We start from the raw sequence: 21,686 nt of genomic DNA, 5'->3' as shown, positions 1-21,686 counted from the left end.
AAAATCGCTACTTTTCCGTTTGGCCGGCGGAATTTTCCACTTCGCCAACGCAAGCGGTAAAGGTCGCCGAAAATGGTACAACCAATGCCAAACCGAATATCCTCGCTTATAACCTTTCACGCCACATTTTCAAAACAAATCGCTGCTATTTCTTATCACATTGATCGTTTCTTTCAATATTGGCATACAGGTACATAGAATTTTTTTAATTATAATATTGTAATAATTCTTGCATTTGAACTCGTATTCCATATTAAGATTTAACTTTAAATTAATGTAGATAATTACTGAGAGAATCAGATTTTTGTAGCATAGTTTACGTGAGATGAGATCATTTGGGATCACGTGATATGAACCGGCGAATCAAGATGTTGTACCATGAATAGTGTTGGTGTATTTAATTATGGCAAAGCACACTAGGGTTATCTGCTTAAGGGGAGGGATGCCTTCGGGGAGGACTTTCTAAGGGAAACTGGCTCGTATACACGTTACACATGGGGAAAACACGAAAACGCCCATGCAGCCACCCGTTCGCGGGATTTGAACCTCGGACAGAACTAGCAGTGTTCAGCGACTTTAGCGCTCGGCCGCTGGTGGGCCGTTGTACCATGAAAGCATAGTAAATCCTTAAATTAATTTCTTTTTACAAATATGTCAAAAATGGATGAAAAACCAATGAAAGTTTGGGATTTGCCCAGGACAGAGGAAGAATCTGTCAGATTCTTTCAAGCGAAATGCGTTTTGCCTAACATTGCTATTTGTGATAATAATCATGGGTACTATTCGGTTTTCAGGGCCGTAAAAAATCGCCAAACTATTGTTGATGCCACTGCTGCCAAAAATAATTGCGGCAACCCTAATGCAAGAAAGGAAGTATAATAGTAAATAACTACCTAAGATTGATGCTTTTTAATTTAGATGAAAGGTTAATTTCATATAATACTTTTTTATTATAATAATTTATATAAAAAATTTGATGTGTACACCACATGACTTAATTGTACGGAATATTAAACTATACGCATTTGTTTCTTGCATTTCTTTTAAACTTATTGGATTTAATTAAATCTTCATAAAAATCTGTACTTCGCCGACAGCGCATAAACCACAATAGAATAAAGGCATTATTTAAAATTCACTCTATTTGTTTAACATAGCGACATTCTGGCACTAGGTTCACTTAACAGTATTATATTTCATTCATATTATAACTCAGAATGCACAAAATGTATATCATTTAAAGAATTATCTAATCGTTGCCACATGTTCTTATCAAATACTATAATAAAGCTAGAACGATGTAAAAAAGAAATTAAGCAAACAAAACAAAAAAGAAACAGTTTTTCACAGATGATTGAGTATTTCTCATTCAATTAATTCAGTTTTCACTTCGCGAGAAGACAAAAATACATAAAAGCTAAAGAATTTTAAAAATTACTAATTATTAAAAATTAAATTACGAATTATTAAAAATTAAGTAAATCTTAAACACTTATTTCCTCAAAAAAATTCCAGAAAGGATTAAGCATGATTTAATTCGCAATAATAAATGAAGGCGTTATTTTTGTTGTTGCGAAGCTTAGCTCTAGATTGGCAACAAATCTACAATTCTACTGTTTTAAATGTAAACAAATATGTTCGTCATGTTATTTAAAACTTAACCGCACTTAAACAGCTTTTAAATTGTTGATAATTGTACAAATATTGCTTCCAGAATTACGAAAGGCATAAAACCCTTAACCGGAAGATAAGAACAACATAATTCAATCATTTTTAAAGCAAAATATGTACAATTTACAAACATATAAGAATAAAGAAACTGAGATCACTGTGCCGAGTAACAGAGTGGATATATATATAAATATAGTATTTATAAACGTTTGGTGCGGCCGATTGCAACCAAAATACGAGGTTGCAGTCCTATATACAAAATATGTTATAGCAGTCCTATATACAAAATTTCAACGTTCTGAGGCTACTCGTTTTTGAGTTATGCGTGATACGTACGTACACTTACGTTCGTACAGACGCCACGAAAAATTCTCTTCAGAATTAATTTTTAAGCAGTTTTTTTTTTTTCGGGGGGGGGAGGAAACGAGTCTTTTATTTTGTCCTTACGTACAGATATCACGCAAAAACATCGTTAACTTGCATTCGATAGCGGTCAAAATGGATGTTTTCGTTGAAATATGCTGCCTGAAACTTTTCGCGATTACAATACAGTAAGACCTCGCTTAACGCTGTTTCGTTTAGCGCTGTTTCGGTTTAGCGCTCTTTTATTTCAACCCGGGAATTCTCCGAAATTGTGCGCAGCGCTAGGTTTCTTGCTTTGTGGACGCATTTTTATCATTTGAAACATTTGTTGACATTATTGTAAGTTTAAATTTGTATAATACTATAACGATTAATACAGTGACAAATATTATGATCTTTAGTTTTTATCATGGGTGATAATAAAAAACAAGAAAAGAAAGCAACCAGAAAAAGCATTTCACTGGAAACTCAAATGCAAGTGATTAGAAGATTAGATTCTGGTGAACGTCAATCTCAAATTAGTGCTGCATTGATTTTGGCAACTTCAACAATAAGGACAATTCTTAAGAATAAAGAAAAAATACTGTCATCGGCAACTGCAACTACGTCAAGCTCTGCAACTAGAATTACCCGTTCTAGAAATAACATTATAGAGGAAATGGAAAAACGACTGTCTATATGGATTGACGACGAAATTGAACGCAATATGCCATTAAGCCAATCTATCATAATGCCTTCTTGACAAAATGGCAGAAAATTGGAAACCCAGAACAGATTGAATGATCTGACTGAGAATTTTATTTGTTTTTAAAAGTATATGCGTTTATATTGTTTTTATTTTTGTAAGAAATAAATGTTTGATTTTATTTTTATTAAAAAAACATTATTAAATTTAATGCCTAACCATTTTTTATCCGTCTTCCCCTAACCCCATTATTTACATGTTAAGATAGCCTCGCTTAGCGCTGTTTCGCATTACGCTCTACTTCGATGGAACGTATCCCCCGCGTTAAGCGGGGTCTTACTGTACTTCCTTTTTACTTCGTACAAGGAAGTAAAAAGGCTAAACATGACTGAATGGAAGCATAAAAATAATAACTATTTCGAATCATTATTATAATTTATATAAAAACTGCTAAACATAACTGAATGGCTGCTTGCATCGCTATTTAGCTACCCACTTATCGCTAAAGCATAATTTCATCTCGTTGGTTGTTCAAACGTAATTTTCTATAATGAATGATGCCTTTTCTTTGAAAAAATTCTCGGTTAAGTGCAGAATCGCTCATTTATTTGTTTGCCGCTTTTTACAAGGGTAAAAACAATTGGACATTTGACAATTTTCTTTTACTTTTTAAGTGAAAATAGGTCAATGTGTACACAGATAAAGTCAAGGGTGTGCGCAGTGCCATTTTTGTGCAATTCTGGGATTTTTTTTAAATTGAAAATAGGTGGATGTGCACAATACCGAGTATGTGCAGTTCTTAAATTCGCGTCAAGCAGTGGTTGATTCTGCACTTTACCCAAAATTCTATTGCCGACTTTTCGTCATGGGCAAATTCCAAATTGTTAAATCCATAAGATATCAAAAAAGGATTTAAAAATTAAACTAGTATTTCAATGGCGTCTTAAGAAATACAGAACTACTGTGGATAAAAAAAGTATTTGCACACCTACATTTTTGTTTGCAATTCATAAAAAGAAGCATTGAGAAATAAAAAAATTGTATTGCCAAATCCGAATAAGTTTAATCATCCAAAACAAACAGAAAAATTACAATAATATAAATAACAATGCTTTTTTGAAACAAAATTAAAATATATCGTATCAAAAAAGTATTTGCACACCTGCATGAATACAAAAGAAATAAAATATATAAGCAAATTTCAAATAACTAATATTTAGTATGCATTCCTTTAGCATCTATTACTGCTTGTAATCTTGCTGGCATTGATTTAATTAAATTTTCTCTAACAGTAGGGTCAGTATTCGACCATTCTTCAATAAGGGCTTGTTTAAGGGCAGATTTGCTTGAAATCTTCCTTTTTCTTATTTTTAAATCCAAAGAATTCCACATGTTTTCCAAAGGATTTAAGTCAGGTGATTGTGGTGGAATGGCAAGTTTTCTGGGTACATTATAAAGCAACCACATACGTGTTATACCGGCAGTGTGCTTGGGATCGTTGTCTTGCTGAAAATAGTATGAATTACTGATACCCAATTTTATTGCACTTTGTGGCAAGTTATCTCGCAACACATCAATATAGGTTCGAGCTGTCATATTCCCATCAATGAAACACAAATTACCAACTCCTTTGTTAGCCATGCACCCCCAAATCATAACATAACCTCCTCCATGTTTAACTGTAGGTAACACATTTTTGGTATGAAAAGCAGTACAAGGTTTTCTCCACTCTAATTTCCTGCCATCTGATTTAAAGATATTGAACTCTCGTTAAAAAGATATTGAACTCTCGTCGGAGAATACGACATTTTTCCAGAAATCAATTGGCATATTGATATATTCCTTAGCGAATTCAAGTCTCTTCAGTCTATTTCGTTCAGTTATGAGAGGTTTTTTTCCTTGGAGACCTCCCATAAATGTGTGCATCGTGCAGGACATTTCGAACACTTTGAGCACAGATTTGAACTCCAGATGTTGAAGCGACATCATTGGCTAAAGTAATTGCACTAACAAATGCATTTTTCGATGCTTCTCTTATGATTTTTCGCTTTATTCGCAGTGAAAGTTTCTTTGGGCGTCCAGAGCGCAAGTTATTTGATGTAGATCCTCTTTCTTTATGACGTTTTATAATATACCGAACAATAGAGAAGCAAACATTTACTTTTTTACCTATTTCTCGATAATTTAGGCCATTTGCACGTAGAGAAACAATTTTTTCGAAATCGGCAGTTCAGATTTCTTAGGTGCCATTACAATTTGAAATCGGCAATCAACTGATAACGTTTCGACAACACCTCCTTTTATAGTCGTCTTACCTATGTTATTTACTGCGGGATTACTGTCAAATAATAGCATAAAGAATAGCATGAGTTGAGTGTGCAAATACTTTTTTGACATAAGCTATTTTAATATTGTTGCAAAAAATGTTTTTTATTAACATTATTGTATTTTTTTGTAATTAATTTAAATGAATAAGCTTATTCTATTTTTTAAATGCCAATTGTTGTATTTCTTAATGCATTTTCTTATAAATTGTGAACAAAAATGTATGTGTGCAAATACTTTTTGTACCCACTGTATATAAACATACGCAATCTGAAATCAGCGCGTACGCTAGATTTGGCGCGCTGTTAAATGGGCGCGTTTGCTAGATTTGGCGCTTTTGCGCATAAATTTTTGCTGCAATTTTTTTACGGTCCTCAAAACGGAATAGTAGCAACAGGAGGACCTGGTATGATCGTTGAAGTGGATGAAAATATGTTCACGAAGCGCAAAAACAACGCGGATCGGATTTTACCACAACAGTGGATCTTTGGTGGAGTTTGTCGTGAAACAAACGAATGTTTCCTCGTGAAGGTGCCAAACCGATGCATGACTATTATATTAGAAGCAATAAAGGAAACTATCGAAAAAGGAACTACGATATATTTCGATTCATGGAAATCATACTGCACTGAAAATCTGGATGGTTTGGTTTATTGAGATTACGGCAAAGCACACTAGGGCTATCTGCCTAAGGGGAAGGATGCCTTCGTGGAGGACTTTCTAAGGGGAACTGGCTCGTATACACGTTACACATGGGGAAAACCACGAAAACACACATGCAGCCAGCCCTTCGCGGGATTCAAACCTCGGACCGAACTACCAGTGTTGAGCGACTTTACCGCTCAGCCGCTGGTGGGCCCTGAAAATCTAGAAGAGCAAAGTTTCGAACATTTCAAAGTGAAGCATAAATACAATTTTGTAGATATGGAAACTGGAACCTACACACACAAAGAAAGAGTATAGGGTAGCGCCAAATGGCGGAATACGAAACACAGAGGAAAGGCACGTCACCATCTGGAAAGTTACCTCGCCGAATTTATGTGGCGAAAGGACGCAAAAGACCCATTTGAAAAAAATTTGGTACTTTTCCGTTTTGCCGGCGCAAACGATACTCGCCAATAATGGTACACCTGATGCCAAACGGAATATACTCGATGGTAACCTTTTACGCCTCATTTTCAAAACAAGTCGCAGCCGTTTCTTACCAAATTGATTGTTTCTTTCAATACTGGCATGCAATTACAATGTCAATTAGGATGCAAACACACCGCTCACCCGAAGGCGAAAGTATAGAAAAGGCAAAATCAAGGGTTATATTCATCAATTCTAATTAGAATGCACTAACGAAGTAAAGCACTGCGGTTTTACATAATTTTTGAGTAAGCTATTCGTACGAATTGAAATAATTCTTGCATTTAAACTTGTATTCCAAATTAAGATTTCACTTGAAATTAATGTAGATAGTTACTGAGAGAATTATATTTTTGTAGCGTAGTTTACGTGAGATGAGATCACTTGGGATTGCATGATACGAACCGGCGAATCAGGATGTTGAACCATGATAGCATAGTAAATACTTGAATTAATGTCTTTTTACAAATTTATTGTCTTTATTTATTGGCTTTTTACAAAATTTTAAAGCATATTAAAATGTTTATGCCTTCAAAATAAAAAATTCTGAGAACTAACTTTTGTTAACATTTTTTATGTGTATACTGACTGTATGTTGTCGCCAACAAAGTATGCTTGGCGAGATTTGCGCCGGCGAAACGGAAAAGTACCAAAAATTTAAACGATATTAAAATACTTATGCCTCCAAAATAAAAAAATTCTTAGAACTAACATTTGTTAAAATTTTTTATGCGTATACTGTGTGTTGTCGCCAATAAAGTCTCCTTGGCGAGATTTGCGACGGCGAAACGGAAAAGTACCAAAAAAATCTTTTCCACTATATCTGATGCACTTAGTAACGAAATGGGTTAACTACACAAACAATCATTGTAATTTAAAAATCCTGGAAACTTTTCAATCGCGGGCACAACCCTCCACGTAATAATAAATCTCGAAAGAAATCAATGTTTAGGACAGACAACAAGCAAGCATCTTACAACATACTTAGTGTGAACGTTTAACCAAGATTGAGCATAAGCTCTCATATTTTAGAGACAGAAGTTTCGAATGGGAAGCCATGCTCATTAAATAAGGCATAGAACTTCAAACATTCAATAATAAATACAACCAACTCTATAAAACGGTGGAAAACAATGAGCACTCTACTTTACTGACATACACAGATAAAAAGAAATAAAAGTAAAGTTTCAGAATAAAACATAAAAATGATATAAAGACGCACGATATTTAGTTATAAACAGTTCTGAACCACCACTATACTTAGCAGAATGAAATTACTGTGAAAGGTAGACTTGATTAGTGGATAAATTTTGAATGCATTCTAGACTGGAGCAAACAATACAACTATTAAGCGAATGTGTTGCGCGTAGTCTTGTTTTCTGTATCATATTAACAGCAGAAGATTGTTTAACGAAAAGCAGTCTTTTGTTTACGTTTGTTTTATGCGATTCTAAACATGTAACTTACACAAACATATATTTACTTAAACATGCTATAAAATAATCGATGAAATCTAATTTTCAGACAGACCAAAAATTATTAAATTGCTATTTTCAAGGAAAATTTCTGTTAACTCTCTTCCTCAAATAATTGATTCTAAAGTTGAGTTGTTGAAACTTTTCTTCCCTTTCCTTTGAAAAACGAATTCATGTAGTGAGAAAATCAACATTTATACGAATTATTCACCGGATTAGTTATATAAATATTAAAAATAATATGCATAATTATTAATTACTTCAAACATTTGAGCTATCAACAATAGTAAAGACACAGAAGTTTAAAAATAACTCAGAGCGGTATTTTCAGGTTAGCGGGCGTTAGTCGTCAAATGTGCGCGAAAGCACCAAATGTGGTCACAATGCTAAGGGAGTGCGCGATATCTAATTACTACATCGATACTTATTCTGTTTTCTTAAGCGAAAACATCACAGAATTGCACAAATTCAGCATTCTGCTCATTAAACATTTTATACATTATATGATTCATTACCGTTATTACAAGTTCATTTTTTTTCCCATGAAGCTTTACATGTAGTTAAAGTTGCCGTCATCTAGTTTAGTTTTTGCGCCAGCTTTTATGTTTGGCGCACATTTGGCGACTGGCGCCTTGTTAACAGAAAAGTACTCACACAAATTCCCCCCCCCGTCTATAAAATCTAGATATTTGCATCTTCTTACTAAATTTTCCCAATTCCATACCGTAAACAAGTAAAAATTATATAAACAGCATCGCATCGCATCCATCTATTATTTATTACTTACATTCAAAAGTTTCTCCAGTTAACATGTTCTTTTAATCACACTTTCATTTTTATTTATTTATTTTATATTCATTTTTATTACAACAAATATGCTGTGAAATCAAATCATTAAGCACAATATAAAGTACAAAAATTCTCCAAAATCAATTTATTGTTAACACATATGCATTAAGACATAAAATTATTAAAATAAACATTCAAAAAAATTTTAAATTTATTAAAAATAACAATCAACAAAAAAAGATGACTGAAAACTATATGAGCTAAAACTATTCTTAATATTTTACATTTAAATGGAAAATATGTCATTAAATATATTAAAAAAATTATGTTTTTAATTTAAATTATGATGCCTTTTAATTAAGCCAATTTTTAATTAATTTCAAGTAAATTCAGCCTTAAATTTTTCTCTTCTATGAAACAGTTTTGAAGATTACAGTCCCAGACTTATTACTTCATAATGTGCAAATTAAAAGAATTTGCAAATTTGTCTATTTTTACAAAAAGTATTGAATCAAAGGTACTAATTATGACACCAAAGATTTGTACAAATAATTCAGAGTCAAATATATAAGGAGCTGTGTGGAATTGCAGAGCTATGGTTGCGGAGGGGATATTATCGTATGAGGGTTATCTGGCAATTTGTGTGCTCATACTCCTTCACGATATTCGTCATGTTTCTTGCAAGAGTTGGGTAAATATTATAAGGTAAAATGAGTAGCCACAAATGTATGAATGACAGAATTAGATGGAGATTTATTGGTATAACAGAGGCAGGACAATCACAAGCACAGATGGCTACAGAACCGAATGTAATACTCAGTGTCATCTGTAATTCATGAGAATAGTTTCAGGACACTGGATCCACATCGAGAAGACCGGGACAATGCCAGCCAAGATCCACAACAACGGATGAGGGTCATGATTTGGCATGTTTTAGCACAGCAATCAGACTGCTACAGCTTAACAGTTCTCACATGAGCTTCATGCTGCCACTGAAACTTGAGTTTCACAGTCTACAGTTGCCCAAAGGCTTCATGTTGGATGAGTTTGACAAAGGCTCTCTGACTGCTTTGAGCCCTCAGGGTTGATGTGGTTCTGGATTCCTGTTAATGGACAACACTTGTACACAGGTCTCAACTGGTAATAAATTACCTGGGAAATGAGGATATTCACTACATAGACTGGCCAACCAGACATCCTGCTCTTAACCCTATAAAGCATGTTTAGTACTTTTGGGAGGACAATTGCATCTCTCCATTCCCATTTCAGAGTTAAAAATTGCTTTTCTGCAAGAGTGCGATAAACTGCCACAGAGGGGCTCCTCAACTGTTACCTGTCCAGTATGCCATACACTTGCACAACCTGTATAGGTATGAGATTATTGTTTGCCAGAAGACTCATTGTTTGCATTCCATTCACTGCAGCACACAAGATAGCACACTTAGCATGGTGCAGACAACATGTGTCTTAAATTAGACTACAATTGAGCACTGGAGGAAAAGATTATTTACAGCAGTTATAGCAGTGTAATGGCTTGGACATCTGCACACCCCAACATGTGTTTGACAAAAGCTCCCTGACTACTATGAGGTATACAAAATGTCAGAAGAGATCTCACAGCTCCATGTTCAACTTTTCAGGAGAACAGTTGGTCTTAGGTTTTAGTTAATGGATGACAATGCTCATTAATATATGGCTCAGGTAGTCAACAATTACCTGAAAAGCAAGAATATTCACCGGATGGATTGGCCAGCTAGAATTCCTGACCAAATTCTCTTCAGAAATCTAGCATGTCTCAGATGCTCAGAAGGCAATTTCATCTTGCCTTCTCTCTCCAAAAGCCATCCCAAAGTTGAAAACTGCCTTGCTGCAGAACTGGGATTGATTGTCCTAGGGACTTCTCAGTTGCTTCCTGTCCAGTGTGATATCATTCTGTCTGGCAACAAGAGGGCACCCCACCCCATGACTCACTTTCAGTTCAATATCACAACACTCATTTTGGACATCCCAGCACTATGAGCTTTACTGATAATGAATTCCTGAATGGTACATCTCTTTTTCTGTTATAAATGTATATTCATACCAAATTTCATTAAAATCTGTCCATTAGTTTTTCAGAAATTAAAGATAATGCACAAATTCTCTCAATTTTGCACATAAATATACACTGAACAGCAGGAAAGACAGGATTGCATTTTAAAAAGTTCTGAAGATGAATGCTTAATTAAAGGCATATTAATTTGTTTTTCATTTTTAATGATAAAAACTGTGAAATACCTAAACCTCATAGAAAAAAGATGCACACAGCAACAGTTTTCTTCCCCATTCCCACCCAGCACAGATATAATTTAAACACACTATTAAAAAAATAATAATACTTCTCAATTTATCATTATTAAATATTATAAATAAATTAACAATAATGGAAAAATAATATGTGTAATAAATTAAGAACCCTAAAGCTGCATCGTAAAATAAATAAAAAACAAAACTCATATTCTCGAATGTATCAAAATGTTTCAATGAGTAAAAAGAATGACATTAATTTGCATTTTTATAGTTGGTTCATTCCCTAATATCATAATTATTTTGATATCTTATTTATTTGGATTCGTAGATTCGACAAGTGAAATATAAGAAGTAGACAATTAGCACAAGAGGGCAATACTATAACACATTACATGTTATTACATTTCACAAAATAAACTATTGGTACGTAGCTACATACATATTTCTTAAAATAAATAAATAAATGTTAATTAAATCTAAAAGAACAGACTCATAAATTCATACACTAGCGCAATTTATTATATATCTTTCTTATTCAAAGAATACAAGAATTGCATAATAAAAAATGAATGAATTGAATGCAAAAGTGAATAACACAACAGACTATTTTAAAAGACAATGTCAATTTGCTTACTTAATTTTACTTTTAATCAAAAGAAAATGAAAAAATAAATTGTATTAGTATTTTGATGGCAGTTTCCTAACTGCTTTGTTTCTTAGACTACTTTTCAAAGCATTCAATAAACTTCTGAATTCTGGTGATCTTGTAAGTTGTAACAAAATTCTTTTATTAATTAATAAAAAATAAATGCACACATTTCAGTTTTATTGTTTCATCCTTTTCTGTATAGTGTCTGTGTGGCATGGGGGCACTTAAAATATAGATGAGCTGAAAAGTCCTCTCAAGTGGTTTGATAGGAGGGGAAGAATGATAGCAGTCTCTCAGATCATGTGGGGCTTTCTTCATAAAAACAGAACGGGTGGAGCTGCATAATTAGTGCTGTGGGAAAATACCCACGTGACCAATGGTGAAATTCTGGAATCTTGCCCACTTCTACCTGTACCTGTTGCACTGATCCAAATAGGCATTCATTGTTATTACTTTCTTTAATTAAGTAAAACAGCACTTTATGAAATTAAAAGTGTAAATTCCATGGAAATACATACAAAAATCATACATAATAATATTAACACATTAACACATTTAGTTTTTATTTTTTTCAGTTTAAAATAAACACAAGTAAATTAATGAAGTTAAAAGAAAAAGATTATGATAAAGCAAAATTAAGGTCATTAAATGCATATTTAATGCCATACATTTTCTTGAAATTACAGTGATTAATCTACATGCTTTAAAGAATAATCCTCATATCCTTAAACTGTGGCATTTAACGCTTAAATTCTGCAGTAAAACCCTGATGTTCTAATCATGTTTGATATGTATGACATTACTTGCCCATTATTTTAATACAATTTCAAATCTGTTAATCATAAGATACCTGATTAGCAACATAAATGGAACTTTTATTTGCATCATAGATTAGCCATCAAGTAAATGCAGTCATAGTGCATTTTCAATTGAAAACATTTATTGGATAATCAGACTTTACGACAAACCTTTAAAAATTTATTTGTTATTTTCAATTAAAAATTTATACCTGTTTTATTTCTTTTAATTAAAAACTCAAGGCTGTTCGTATTATGGTATCCCAATTTTTTCACATTATTTGAAAAAAACATATTTTTCAATTTTCTCTTATATGTCGATTATTATCAGACTGGGATGAACATGCATTTAGAATATGCTTATTAAGATAAGCAGTGCAAGGGTAAGCTTATTCAATAAAAAAGGGGGAAATTCTAAACTGAGAAAAATTACATGATCATAGTCTGCATAATGCCATACCCTATATTATTTCGGCAAATAACTGAAATTTAAAATAATAAATAAAAAAATTTGAAAGCTTGCAGATTTTACATTATGTCCGAACAGGCTTCCCCCCCCCCCATTCACATACATGTTTCAAGAGCAAAAATAAGACACAAAAGTTAGTTACTAAAAGCAAGAGCGATATGACAAACGCATTTCACCAAAAAATAGAATTATAAATACAGTATACTAAAATTGAGAAGAGGGAGAAAACCCTGTAAAACTACGGGGTAATGCCATTGCCCATGTTATGTTATGCTAAGAAATCAGATTCCATAGTAGGAGGTGAAGGTAATTATCTTGTAACAACAACTACTAACAACTACACATACACACACAAAATAAATAAATAGACAACAATTTATTTATTTAATATTTGGTATAAGAATAAATATTTTTTTTTCTTCTAATTTTTTTTTTTGGGGGGGGGGATGCCTGAAAGCACTAAAATGTATTTTCCAGGTAAATTAACAGTTACCTACTTATTAGTTTTACACCACTTCAATATACATTGAGTTTTATAAAATGCTGTATTTTTATAAAGCGACAGAAATCTATTGATATTTGTGTATTAAAATCCATATATAGTGACACCTTTTTAAAGTGACCACTCACAGCTCAATGTGCTATTCTGCAGAGATTGCTGCAGCAAATAATATTACAAGCAGAAAAGTTCATTTTTTAAAAATATTTTCATAAGCACTGGGCGCTTTAGAGGTGATCACCATGACAGGGTTCATAATAATTATTCTTACTGTTAAACCTAATCTATTTGATCTAAACTGAGATATTAATTTAAACTGAAAAATTAACAATTACCTCTAGCAGACAATTTCTTAGTGTTAATTATTTTTGCAGCAAATTCTAATCCAGTATTCTTTTGAACACATCTTCTAACAATGGAAAATGCACCCCTGGAATGAAAATAAGTGAAACAAACAATAAAAGAATTGTAACTCCAGCTTATATATCAACTAAAAGAAAAAGAGTTAGAATAAAAACATAATATTAAGTGTACTTAAAGTGCATAAAAGTACAATAATTTAATATTGATGATTCCTGTACTTCAAGTTGAATCAATTCTGATATGACTTAATATAAAAGTAGAAACAATTAAAATACATTATATATCTGTATTGCAAAGTTTCATTAAACTTGATGTATGGGTTAAATGAAAACTGACAGAAAATTTTAAAAACATGTCAATTTTTACACACTAAGATATATCATATTTCCTGTCATACAGTTTAATTTCTGTGTTAAAACACTTTTTACTCATTCTTTTGAGTTTTCAAAAGAGAGCCTTTTTCAGCAGTGTAAAAATTAAAAATACAAGAAATAAAAATTACGAGTTAAAAAGATGTACATAAATCCAATGTTTTCAGTTCTGGGTCTGAATGTTTAAGAAAGAATAAAAATTCTAAGGCATAGTGCAGTTAAGCAAATATTTAAAGCAAACAAACATACAAAATTTAGGGGGGGGAAGACTTATTATTTATGTCAGTAACTTTTTTCATTAACCCGTAATGGGATGTGCGGTCTGACGGACCGCGCCACATGTTCCTCTCATCACCCCTATTGCATGCTTTGTCCAATTGAATGAATTCTTCCCCTAGCTTCACGTTTCGTGACCTTCTTTCTGACCCCTTTTTATAGGAATGCTTTGGCAAGTGTATCTGTTGAAATTCTTCTAGAGCGGTCTGTGAGACCTTACCTCCCTCTCAGTGTTACAATTTTCGGAAGTAGTGAACACATGGCTCTGAAGTTAGGTCAACGGAGATTCATTTATCCTTCTGATCCGCGTTATGCAGAAGAACTGAAAAAAATTCAAGACGAAAATGGAAGTGATTTTAGTGAAGAAGATGACTGTGAAGAAAATTTCTGCAAAAAAGTGCCCACTTAACAGACATTGAATTTTCTGCAGACAGCAATGATTTCTCTGATCTAGAAACAGCTAATTCCATAAAATACTACTATGGAAAAAATCGGTTCAAATGGTCATCCGTTGAACCAAATCGAAAAGTTAGAAAGCCAGCTCACAATATCGTAAGACTTCCTAGACTAAGACCTTACGGAAAAATTGGTAATTCAGATCCCAAAAATGTATGGCAACTACTTTTTACTGACGAACTTTTGAGCATAATTGTGAAATGGACAAATCTAAAAATTGAAAGAAAAATAAAAAATATATGTGGTCCGATTAAAGGTAAAATTGACTACACCTGTGTTGATGAACTGAGAGCTCTTTTCCAATCAAATCCAATCATGAAGATATTGAATGTTTATTTGCCACGGTTGGAACTAGCCGCGATATTTTTCATGCAATTATGTCAATGAAATGTTTTAAATTTTTACTTTCAAATTTGCAATGTGATAACCCAGATGATAGGAAAAAACGAAAGAAATCTGATCCGGCAGCACTTATTTCTGAAGTGATGAATTTATTCATTTATAACTCCCAGAAAGCGTACACATTAGGCACTTGCGTCTGCATTGATGAAATGCTTGTTGGATTCAGAGGAAGGTGTTACTTTAAAATGTACATGCCCCAAACGCCTGTGAAATATGGATTAAAAGTTATGTGTTTGACTGATGCCCAGAATAATTATGCTTACAATGCATATCTTTATTGTGGAAAAGACTCTGATGAAATTAGCGTAGAAGAGAGTTGGAAAAAATTCAGCAAACCAAGTCAAGCTGTTCTGCGTTTGAGCAAACCAATTTTTAATACGAACAGGAATGTAACAGCAGACAATTGGTTTTCTTCCATAGAACTTACCACAGAATTGTTGAAAAATGGACTGACATACCTTGGAACTGTTAAAAAAAATAAAAAAGAAATTCCAAAAGATTCTCTTCCATGTAAGTCAAGAAAAGAGAATTCAACATTGTATGGATTTACTAAGGACATATCCTTGATTTCATTTGTTCCAAAGAAAAGGCGAGCAGTGGTTGTGATGTCATCATTGTATCATTCGATAGAAACAGACTCGGAAACACAGAAACCTGAAATAATTGCTTTTTATAACAGAACCAAAGTGGTGTTGACGCTTTAGATGAAAAATGTTCTGTCCATTCCTGTAGTAGGAGAACAACACGTTGGCCTATGGCTCTTTTCTACTGGTTAGTAGATATGAGTATAGTAAACGCATACATATTGCACCAAGGTTATAACCAAAACCCTGTTATGACCAGAATGGTGTTTTTGAAAGAATTAGCAAGAGAATTAGTCCAACCACTACTACACACGAGAGTGAAAAATCCAAGAATAAATCAAGAATTGCCCCTGACGATAAAGCAGATTTTAGGAAAAGAAGCTGAGTCTAAGGATGTGGAGCAGTGCACAAAAGAAGCAAAATTAAAATCAAGGAAAACATGTCATCTGTGCCCCCCCTCCCAAGCAAGAAAAGAAAGACAGCATATTTATGTTTATCTTGCCAAGACCCTGTTTGTTTGGAATGCACGCTAAAGTTATGCAATGAATGTGCTAAAGAAGACGAAAACTAAATTGTTTACTATCAGAAAATCAGTGAGATACTGATACTTCAGGTACTGTCAAAATTTTTCTGTATTGTGCTACATACAATTTTCTCTGGTTAAAATTTGCTTTAAATATTAAATAATATAGATAAAATAGTTAATTCAAAATAGATGCATTCTTATTTTTAGTTTTATAGAATTTAGTGCAGCATATTTTCATCGAAAAAATTAAGGCTATGGGGAAATTTTCTGGGAAAAATTTAATTTCACTTTAAAGTGTAAAAACGTATTTTCTTTTCAGAGTAAAATGTTCAAAGAACATTTAAGTGAAATATCGTGATGATATTTTAATTAGACGATTTTTAAAAATTTATTATAATGTGCAGTCTTTCAGACCACATGTCTCGTTATGTTCAACTTTTTCACCTCCCCTGTTACGGGTTAATACAAAATGTGGTATATTTAAGTAACACAAGTAATTGAACTTTATGAACTTTTAGTTTTTAAAACTACAAAAACTTCAATTTATTAAAATGTCTATTTGAAGTACTAGTCAATTTTTATTTAAATTAAAAGAAATTATTAATATATAAATTGTTTAAATTATTCTTGCTATTTAAACACGAGAAGATCCTTTTATTTCATAAGAACACAACACGAGAAAATATAAAACCTGTATAGAAAAAAGTAAACAGAAACTTTCATATCAAAACATTTTGTTCAAAATGATGTGAATCTAACAAGTACCTGATGACATCAAATTGCTTTCAACAGAAAGTAAATAAATGAATAAATTAAATTAAAAAAGAAAGAAAGAATAATTACAATCATTAGACATAGTTAACGTTAAAGATAATAAAATAGATGCATTCTTTTTTGTCGCTTTAATTTTGATATATAATTAGTACCCCTTAGGTATGAATTATACTGGAGATTTAACTTTCAGTCCTAACTATAATAAATACTTATTCATAAAAAATACACTGCATTAAAATTTTTTAAGGCACTATCTGCCGACAAAATACTGGCTAAATAATATTGCTGGATCCTCATGAACATCGTGGACTTCAGTAGACATATAATGGAATACTATGTTATTATAATTCTACATTATTCTGCAATAGCTATCGTAAGCTGTCAGATGCAAAATGCTTCTGCTTATACACTAACAGGTTTCTCTTCTGTAACACTGCACCATACCAGTGAATAGTTTATTCAATGTAGCAGTAGGATTATAATAATGCTTCATACACAGAATTTTGATTAAAGCCTGTTTTCCTAAATGCTCAATGCAACACATATATTCAAAACATTCTTGAATTCTTTATGCAAAGCTACTGCATTATATAAATGATATTTTGTTACAACATGTTTATTGTAATTATATTCATTTCTGTCTTCCAAAACAATTTTAATCACTCATAATATAATATGGTATTTAATAGAAAATTAGAAAAAAAATTAAAAACCTACATAAACATTTTAATAAATCTTAAATGCTTAAAGCAGTAGCTATTGGAATATTAAAAAGGAAACTTTAAATATATCACTAGTACATAGCTCCTGCCCATTTAAACTGTTATGCTATATGATGCAACAATGTATTATATGATCAAATTATTATAGAATTTAGGTTGAAAAATAATTGCACCAGTCAGCAGTTTCATGTAATAAATTTCTACCTATATTTTCAAAGATAATTTGTTAAAAAGATAATTTTAACAAATTATCTTTTTAACAAATTATCTTTTGATCTACCTTTAAGTTATGAGCCTTGCAAAATTACTTTACTAATTTGAATGACTTTTTTCAATTTTTTTTTTAAACTTTCTTCATGATGTCACCTTACCCCTACTGAATATCTATATAAGTTCATTATCCTGTTTGTTAATGTATGAATAGTGTAGGCAGTTTTAAAAAAAATCAATTAATTATACTTAAAACCTTAAAATAATAAAGATTCTGATGAAAATTTAAAACTCTGACAGATAGACAGAATCAGACTTAAAGCAGAAGGCACAGTTCAGGTTACAGTAAAATTTCCTTTAATCATATTTGAAAAGGAATGCTTGCTTATAAACATAAACTGATGCTCAAAGCAGATTCTTAACATTGGATCAAAGCAGCCTATTAAAAACTAAACAACAATATAACAAAATTGTTCAAGAATGGGCTTTATTCTTTTTCTGAAAACAAGAAAATAAATTATTCACATGTTATACCAATGAGTCCTAGTCTTGTAATTATTTAACATGTTATACCAATGAGTCCTAGCCTTGTAATTATTTAACATGTTACACCAATGAGTCCTAGCCTTGTAATTATTTAACATGTTATAAAAATTATCTTTTGATCTACCTTTAAGTTATGGATCTTCTAAAATTAATTTTTGAATGCATACTCTTAATTTTCATAAAAAGATATCAAATGACAATTTAGATTAACTTTTCTTCATTAGCATCAAATACAGTCTTAACATTTTTCTTTCTCTATTTATTTAAAATTTTTCTGAAAAAACAACAATATGCACATTTATCGAAAAAGATATTACATTAATTATTTTACAAAAACATTACATCCAAAAAAAATTCATAAATAACTTTTATAAATACAACATACAGTACACAGTAAAGTATAAACATTCATACGCAGACTATAATTCACACTCAAGTAATTTCAGAGCTTCGAATGACAATATCAAAGCTATCAAATATTTGTGCTATTTGTGGTCTCTAAGTATCATGTTATCAAATTATAATATGCTACAGACAAAAAAAAAAAAAAAAAAAAAAAAAAAAAAAAAAAAAAAAAACACTATTCATTAAAATTTAACTATAATATAAATAAGAAAACAAATCATGAAGTAATCTTATGGCCTATTATCTCATAATAAGCCCCATTATCTACTAATCATAATACCCTAGTTACTTGTAACTGTCTTGTAATGTACTATTAATATATTTCTTTTGTTGTTGATTTTTCCAACAGTAATGGATGTAAAACTATGGATTAATTCAGTTCTGCTTAATTGATATTTACACATTAATAATATAGCATAATAAACAATTATGAAATTGATTTATTCAAGTAACAGAAACATGTTTTTCACTACAATTAATCACTACATTCGTACAAATTTTTAAAATACAAAAAAAAAAAAAAAAAAAAAAAAAATTCATTTTAAGAATATAAAGAAATTGTCTTTCTCTATGAATGAAATTTTGCATGAAATATATAAATAAAATTACAAATTTTTAAAAAATTGATAGCAGACATGTAGAGTGTAATACTCATATGAATATTTTTCTTTTTTTAAAGTAAAAATATTATCATAAGCAAAAACTACCATGCAGTATATACCTCAAAATTTTCATGCTGTTTTAATAATCAAAGTACTGGAAATAAAATTTTAAATAATTGACAAATGAAACCATATTAGTCTACAAATATACAGGTATTTAAAAATTAAAGGGCAAAAATACCCTTTAATTTTTTTAAAGAAAATTTCAACCATTATATTATGAAAATTATGTTCCAAGAACTAATGTTATAATTAAATATAAACAAAAATATTTCATTTAGTATGATAAATTTAGAACATTATTAACAGCCAAATATGGCTATGCCAATGTTATATTTCTTCACACAAACATAAAAAATGTAGATTTGTATTACTGTTGTTTTTAGAAGACTACATCAGATGTGTGTGAGTACATTATTTGCTAAAAATATTCTTTCTGTGTGGAATAAATACGTATGTTTGGAAAATAAAATAAAATTTAAAATATTAAAATTACTAATTTTCTACCATTCATACAAATGAAAAATTTTATTCATAAATTTTTCATATTCATAAAAAATATTATTAAAAATTAATGCAAATATTCCAGAAAGTTTAAAAGTCTAATTCTGGTATTAATTAATATTTAAATTAAATGCAGGCTGCCATTATTATTTTTCACTTTCCTTTTAATTTTAGCATATGACATGACCAAATCATGAATTTGATTTAAAAAAAATTATGACTTAATGCTGAGATAGTTTCAAACCTATTAATCTCTGTGATTTATTTTTGTGCAGGTAGAGTGAATTTATATTTTTTTTTTTTTTTTCCAATACTATAAGAGTCTTTCTCGACCCATATTAACACCAGAATCATTGACATATAATGTTTAAAAAAATTCTCTGATTGCCTAAGAAAGAGAATATATTTTATTCACATCAAAAACTGACAATTTTATTTTATAAATTGTATATCAGAATATTACTGTTTTCTACTATCAGTACGTTTTAGAAGTTCAGAATAATTTTCTAATTGTTACGATATTTAATACTATGAAAAAGGAATATCATGATTATCGTTCACAAATGATTTCTGGTATTTCCTATTTACAATTTATTATCCGCTATAAAAATAAAACCCATATCAACGTCAAAACAAGCATGCCCATTCTAGGAAACACGTTTCGGTGGGATACGCTCTGTTTACAATATCACACCAGAAGAAACTACGTGTGGTACGTTACGAGGGGGGGTTGCCCTACTTTCAATATACTCCACTCACACTTCTACTATCGGATTCAAGCATCAGCGAATACCAGGTCAAGAAACTGATGCATCTAAGCCCCTGAGCAGCGCAAATACAACCCTAAATATCACATATTATATTTGAAACTCTCATTAATCGAAAAATAGTATAAAATAAGATGCACTTACTTGCCCAACTCTTCCTTTAGTTCATAGTTATCGCTAAACCGGGTGCACACAGTAACGGCCATATTGGTTGGCTGGCTGAAGCGCACGATACAGCCAGCTACGATTTTTCAAGCCAACATCTCGCGAGTTCTCGTTCGCATGGTGGATCGACGCGCCTGTGGGAGAATCTTCCCAGCATGACAGTTGAACAGTTCATGCCGTAGGGAATTTCTGAATGTAAAATTCCCTATATAAGAATAGTACTTTTCCCCAGTTCGATTTCTTTTTTTCGCAACGAATAAATTTTTAAAGCACGATAAGAAGTCAGAAATTAAATAAAGTCTAGAGATTTCAAAGAAATATTTCGAAAAATATAAATCTTTAAACCTAGATTATATGTTTCAACGCTTTTAACATGAAAAACTTCGATATCGAATTTTAGCTCAATTTGTCACTGATTGAATTAAATTAATTTTAATTAGAGATGCGACGAATACTAAATTTTCTCAAATCCGAATGCTGAAAAGTTCTCCAATCTCTCGAACTCTTAGATATAAGAATACGTCATATTAAGAAATGTATAATAATTACCGTGTCTACTCGCATAATAGTCACACCCTCGTTCTGAAGCAGAAACAATCGTCAAATTTGTACAATATCATGTAGTAGATTTCCTCAACTAATAGTCGCACCCAGACTTTCACAATAAAAATCTGGTAAAAAAAGTGAGACTATTACGCGAGTAAACAGGACAATAAGGGGAAAAAATAAAAATAAAAAAGGTACTACTTTAAATTTTGATGAAAGTAAAATTTAAAATCTGCATTTCATGAAAAAAAAATAATAAATATAT

The 21,686-nt window shown here is 31.4% G+C and overlaps 1 protein-coding gene across 6 annotated transcripts in view; it reads right to left on the bottom strand.

The window, feature by feature from the left end:
• The window catches only part of LOC118185738 (calcium/calmodulin-dependent protein kinase type II alpha chain), a 525,081-nt gene extending 504,071 nt beyond the window's left edge, over nt 1–21,010 (bottom strand). For all 6 annotated transcript variants that reach the window (XM_085822541.1, XM_085822542.1, XM_085822545.1 and 3 more), the window contains exons 1-2: nt 20,855–21,010; nt 13,478–13,572 (exon numbers count right to left, since the gene is read on the bottom strand). In XM_085822541.1, the coding sequence (XP_085678667.1) occupies nt 13,478–13,572; nt 20,855–20,916 (157 nt within the window). In that variant the 5' untranslated portion in view covers nt 20,917–21,010. The remainder of the gene's footprint in view (nt 1–13,477; nt 13,573–20,854) is intronic.
• Between the last annotated feature and the right edge of the window lie 676 nt (nt 21,011–21,686).

The sequence above is a fragment of the Stegodyphus dumicola genome, chromosome 8 (genome assembly GCF_044657685.1).
Source record: "Stegodyphus dumicola isolate Sdum_Otavi_A_Nest chromosome 8, ASM4465768v1".
NCBI classification, from domain to species: domain Eukaryota; kingdom Metazoa; phylum Arthropoda; class Arachnida; order Araneae; family Eresidae; genus Stegodyphus; species Stegodyphus dumicola.
This window is presented reverse-complemented; position numbering and strand designations above follow the sequence as displayed.